The following is a 6,000-nucleotide window of genomic DNA, read 5'->3' on the forward strand; positions in this document are numbered from 1 at the left end:
CACTAATGGACAATCCGCTTTACCTCCTGAGCCTAACCATAGAAAACTTTTGTCTACGTCATGAGACACATACCTCCTGCACGCATGGAAAATTAAATTTAAATTTGACTAAATTATTTAATTTGAATATTGTCAGCGACATACTTCCATATCGGAGCTTTTCGTGCTGCGTGTTCTAGTATTTCTCATCCATCCGTTCATTTTAAGTCATTTAAGAAACTCTAATAAGTTACTGTGACGTGGCAATGTGTGTTTGTGTTTTCCAGAATATCCAAGCAGAGAAAGAGGCCTTGACAGAAGGGAGGGAGAAAACGCCAAAGTACCATCGCACAGAAGACGGATTCATCAGAATAGGTGAGTAATGAGACACCACGTCAGCTGCTGAGGTGTCCCTAAATAAGGAAGGCCCCTGAATTACCTGCTCAGGGCCTGTCAGGCTCTATCGATTATGTATCAGTCAGGAGAAAGTCTTAATGGAATAAACAATAATAATTTATTGACACATGATACATGAATCTCTGTGAAGATTCTCAGTGATCCAGTTCATAGTTATCCAACGAAGGTTAAAGTCAAGGGCAACTGGCCTTGGTTGAAGATACTGGAAGACGTTTTGTCCCTCATCTAAAGGACTTCTTCAGTTCTGACTGACTGGTAGGGAAACTCAGTCTTGGCCTCGGGTAGTCGTAACGACCATAACGACTGTCGTTACGCCAGCCAGGAACACTAACGAACCAGCGGTATCGATGACCCGGGCCAACGACCCCACTGAGGTTAAATAGCTGAGTTTCCCTGCCAGTCAGTCAGAACTGAAGAAGTCCTTTGGATGAGGGACGGAACGTCTTCCAGTATCTTCAACCAAGTCCGGCTGCCCTTGACTTTAACCTTCGTTGGATATGATACATGAATGAAAATGTGCAATGAGACTCCATCGTGTAAGTGAGGTATGGAGCTGCCGATGCAAAGAAACCCCCCACCCCCACCCCCGGAGCGTGAACACTGGTGGTGCTGAAGATGCTGGGGATCGCCATATGGCGTATGAATAACAAGCTGATTTCTTAAGTTTGCTTTTAAGTGTGTCATTTCACGTCACTTAGTTTGTAATGATTTGTATTGTGGAGAAACGGCGTGCCATATACCGCCAGCTGTCACAGCGAGAAGACCTGGTGTAGAGAAGTCCGAGTAAGTAGGTGGATGGGGTGGACAAGTGGCTAATAAACCTGACCCTTTGACCCAGGAGACCAGCGTTCAGTTTTAGTTTAAGTTACGTAGGTTGAGTAAGTTACGTAAGTTAAGGGATGTCATTATTGTTACCCAAACCGGGATGTTTTGAGTAGCGTGTAGCTAACGTTAGCTACCCCCTAACCCTAACCATCACAGAGGTGTGTGCCTGAAGCTAAGTCAGTGATTGTTTGCATGTCGACCAGTTAACCCTACAGCTTCGCACTTCGGCCTGAATCACACACAAAAGGCTTAAAATGCGTTGACATGGCATACGAATCCCATGATATCGCATTGCGATGACTGAGGAGAAGAGGCAAAGGCGTCTGCAGCATGAATCTGATGAGCGGGAGGTGATGGGGTGGAGGAGGGTTGCAGCGGTTCTGAACTGAAATGAAAACTGGCAGCAGAGAGGAGAACGGATTGAAAGCGTGCAGTGACTTCATGATTGGCTGAGCTGATCATAGTGAAATTTGATTGGAAAACAAAGTGCCAATCAACTATTCAAAATCATGTTAGAAAGTTTCATTATTTGTAAAATATTGGGATTTCAAATGGTAACAGATTTTGTAGAGAAAGTAATACTAATACTAAAATACTGAATTATCTTCCTGCTAATCAATAAAGTTGATCAGCAGACCGTTTCATGTAAGTCTTATGTTGGATGGATGGATGGATAGATAAAACTTTATTATCCATTTCTGGAAAATTGTCTTTGGCTTCACCAGGTTCCTCAGTGTTCATTAAACCCACACATTTTGAACACAATAACTAATAAGAACTTAAACCAGTTATCAAAATTACTAGTCTTAACGAGCTGCGTGTTAACAGAGAGGAAAGTTATTCAGGACAACATTCCTCTCCTTTTGTTTTCCCGCTTCAATGAGGACAAACACACACATTTAAACATTCCCTAGCCTGTAACTCTAACCTTAACTCAGTGGTTCTCGAGCCACTCCAGCTGACATAAAGTTGCCATAAACAAACAAAAGTGCTCTGATGCTAACAAGGCTATTTTGCTAACCTGAACCTTTTTTGGTTTCTGAAGGGGAGGCGTGACAGAAAAAGTTTGAGAACCACTGCCTTGACCCAAACCGAGTCTGAACCGTGGAGAAACTGAGTGACTGCACACAGCGTTCCAACTTTCCAAACATGTCCTCACTCTTTAGATCTAAAAGTCAAGTTGGTCCTCACAAACAGAGGAACAGTACATCCACGCACACACACTGAAGCCAGCTCCGTGTGAAGGGTTTTTGGCGGACATTTAAAGTCTGACCGGTGACATAAAGTTCACTGTTCTGGAAAATTTCTCATTTTATTTTCTGACATTTATGTAAGCAGTAAAAACTGTGGCAGGAGCACAAATACTACTGGCAGCAGTAGAAGCGTTAACACTAGCAGAAGTAGGGGCATTAGTAGTATTGCAGCAGTGTAATTTGATAGATAAATATAAGTCTTTATTAATCCCAAGGGCATCACTTTGTGTTGATAAATATTGGCTTCATGAGAACAAGACTAGAAAACATTTTAACACTATTTTGAAGAAATATTAAATGCTTAACTAAATGAGCAGGTGATCTGGGGGTCCTCCACCAGAACGTTTTGAGCATTAAACATTTAATTTCCTGGATTCTGGAGAAAGTTTTTGCAACAATGTATGGTGGAAATGTTTTTATTTATATAAAGAGAAACAGACAAATTCCTGTGACAATTCAAAATATAAAAATATAAGATAATATAATGCAGTAATCAGTAGCTTAAGTCACTTATTTTGGACTATGCACATTTGTTTCTTATATATATATATATATATATATAAAGTTGCATGTTTTCCTATTGTGCAACTGAAACTTCCTCAAAGCATTTTCATTTGTTAGTTAACTTTTTTTGTTGCAACATATTTCACATTCTTCAGGACACAAAGAAGTACATAAGAAATTAATATAATAATAATAAAAACAGGTTTGTAAAGCTCTGATCAGCTGTTACCCTGCAGACAAACTGCAGCTCAGACTCTTCATTCGGTACGTTTACATGCTCACAAGAAACCAGGCTACTCAGGTAGTCACTACCTGCCCTGTAGTCAACGGTTGTTGTCCTGCACATGCTCACATGGAAAGAGCTGATTTAGAGACATCAGCGTTCTCCGGCAGAAATCTCAGGAAAACCAGGTTACTCATTTTAAAAGAACTTTTAGGATACCAGATTACTGACAGTAACATGATTGATTAAAGGCCTCAAGAGAAACAGCCACATGTCTCCTTCACCACATTCTTTATGATGCTCCTAAATTTATCACTTGATATGCACGTCAAGATCTTTTTGTAAATTATTTCATGCCCAGGGTGCATGATATGAAAATGCAGTTCAGATTGGTCAAAACCCAGGGTACAATAAAAAACAACCACTTGGAGGAGCGTAGCTGGTAACTAGAACAGAACTGAGACAGAGAAGGTTCAGAGGTAAGCTGGAAGTTTACCTAGCATGGCTTTATATATAAAAATATACCAGTGCTGTTGTATGCGGGTCATTTTGAAATGTCACATGCTGCCTGAATCTGGATTTCAAGAAGGAACAGTTATGCAGTTGTACAAGAAGGAATCTTTAAAGAAACTAGACATGAGAGAGAGAGAGAGAGAGAGAGAGGAGAGCAGGGTAAATTTAATCTGACATAAATTACCAGCAGCTCTTTAGCCCCCTCATCAATTTTTCAGACGAGCCGGCGTATTGATCCGAGCGGCTCTTCTTCACTCTATTAATTTCAGCGTGATGTCTTCAGGCATCCTGCATCTGCAGAGAAACAAAGAGCAGCTGAGCGTCTGAGATCGTCGTCCACACTTGAGAAGATCAGCCATCTGGGAGATTCAGAGAGATTTAGAGAGGAAGGCAGAGGACAGAAAGGACAGTTATATTTTAATGGCTGCTTCTTCCCTACAAGTCCATCATGTCCAATTATCTTGCAGACGTCCTGAAAACATTAATTTATCCCTGAAATGTTTCCATAAAATCCATGAACCCTGTTCTTTCAAAGTGCCCTAAAAAGCTTGCTTTCAGGAATTAAATCATTATTTTATTAATGGATGCTTCAGCAGCTAAGGGTTTGTTGTGGCCCTTTGTGCAGCTTTACATGGTTAGACCCATTGGATTCACACAAAGTCCACTGAATGACACCTGACCGTTCAATATACCTTTAAACTGAGACGTTAAATAGATAGATAAAAGAGATCAAAGCAGTTGTAATGTAAATCTTTAGCCATGCCATAACCAAGTCAGGACTGCAACTGGTTTTGAACCCGTGTTTAGAGTACTATAAATCTTTTATTTAAGTAAAAGTAGAAACACTACAGTGTAGAAATACTGTAAAAGTCCAACATAATCATATCATCAAACATAATTGATAGAATAATGTACGTATCATTTTAAGTAGATGTGGAGAGTAATTATTGTGTTACTCTAATCATTGTAATTACTTTATAAACGGCTCTGTAGTTTATACATCATTATTTATTAGTTGATTATATTTTGTATTAAATCTGGGGTCGGTAACGTTGGAGAAACTAGCAAGAGATCTAAATTTGTCAAATAAATGTTACTCAAAATTGTACTTCAGTAAATAAACATTCAGGCTTTACATTAGAATTTGAAATAAAGACCTAGCAGAGAGTTTTTGTGTCTATATCTGTATTATTTTTTAAGATCTGGCTTTTATAGCTCATTGTTTGTCTCTGGGTGATCTCTGTTTCTGAGAAAAGCTCTCAGGCAGCCGTACACATGCCACCGGATACAGAATAAAAGCCATAATACCCACAGTAATAACAGATAATACCCTGTGATAAACAATAACACACACGCCCCAGACGCTGCTCTTTGTTGGGATTACGGGCGTACTCGTACCTGGAAGCATCAATGCCAACCCTGCTAATCCCAGTAAATAAATCCTCTGAGGGATTATTGCTCTGTTGGGGTGCAGTCACACCCAAACCAACTTCGCTGAGCTGAAAGAAGACCGAACACAGATGGCTTCTGATGGAGACAAATGATTGTGAGGATAACAAAAAAAATCAGCAGAGACCCAGAGAGAAAACCATCACAGAACCACAGGGAACCTCATTTAATGGACTTAATGGACCTCAATAACCATTAATATACCCTGTAAATCTTCACAAAAAGCATGAAAACCCCTTAATTACTCACCTCCGTCAACAAGTGGATAAATAAATAATAACCCAAGAACAAATCCCTTAAAACCCACAATACTAACTCCTAGTGTTTCAATTCAGTTTTATTTATATAACGCCAAATCACAACAACAGTTATCTCACATCGCTTTCCACACAGAGGTACAGACAGTAAAGGTGATGTTGCTATAGACTAAATGAAAAATGGTACAGATATTGAGCCAGCCCTAACTATAAGCTTTATCAAAGAGGAAAGTCTTAAGCCTACTCTTAAATGTGGAGATGGTGTCTGCCTCCTGAACCCAAACTGGAACCTGGTTCCACAGGAGAGGAGCTTGATAGCTGAACGCTCTGGCTCCCAGTCTACTTTTGGAGACTCTAGGAACCACAAGTAACCCTGCATTCTGAGAGCGCAGTGCTCTGGTGGGGTAGTAAGGTACTATGAGCTCTTTAAGATAAGATGGTGCCTGACCATTAAGAGCTTTGTAGGTAAGAAGAAGGATTTTAAATTCTATTCTGGATTTTACTGGAAGCCAATGCAAAGAAGCTAAGACAGGAGAAATATGATCTCTTTTCCTGGTTCCTGTCAGAACACGTGCTGCAG

The 6,000-nt window shown here is 40.1% G+C and overlaps 1 protein-coding gene across 1 annotated transcript in view; it reads left to right on the forward strand.

The window, feature by feature from the left end:
• Positions 1–6,000, forward strand: part of mgat4b (alpha-1,3-mannosyl-glycoprotein 4-beta-N-acetylglucosaminyltransferase B) — a 155,174-nt gene that overhangs the window by 142,559 nt on the left and 6,615 nt on the right. The window contains exon 12 of the mRNA XM_046030013.1: positions 267–354. Within this exon, the coding sequence (XP_045885969.1) occupies positions 267–354 (88 nt within the window). The remainder of the gene's footprint in view (positions 1–266; positions 355–6,000) is intronic.

This window comes from Micropterus dolomieu, linkage group LG19 (genome assembly GCF_021292245.1).
Source record: "Micropterus dolomieu isolate WLL.071019.BEF.003 ecotype Adirondacks linkage group LG19, ASM2129224v1, whole genome shotgun sequence".
Taxonomy (NCBI): Eukaryota; Metazoa; Chordata; class Actinopteri; order Centrarchiformes; family Centrarchidae; genus Micropterus; species Micropterus dolomieu.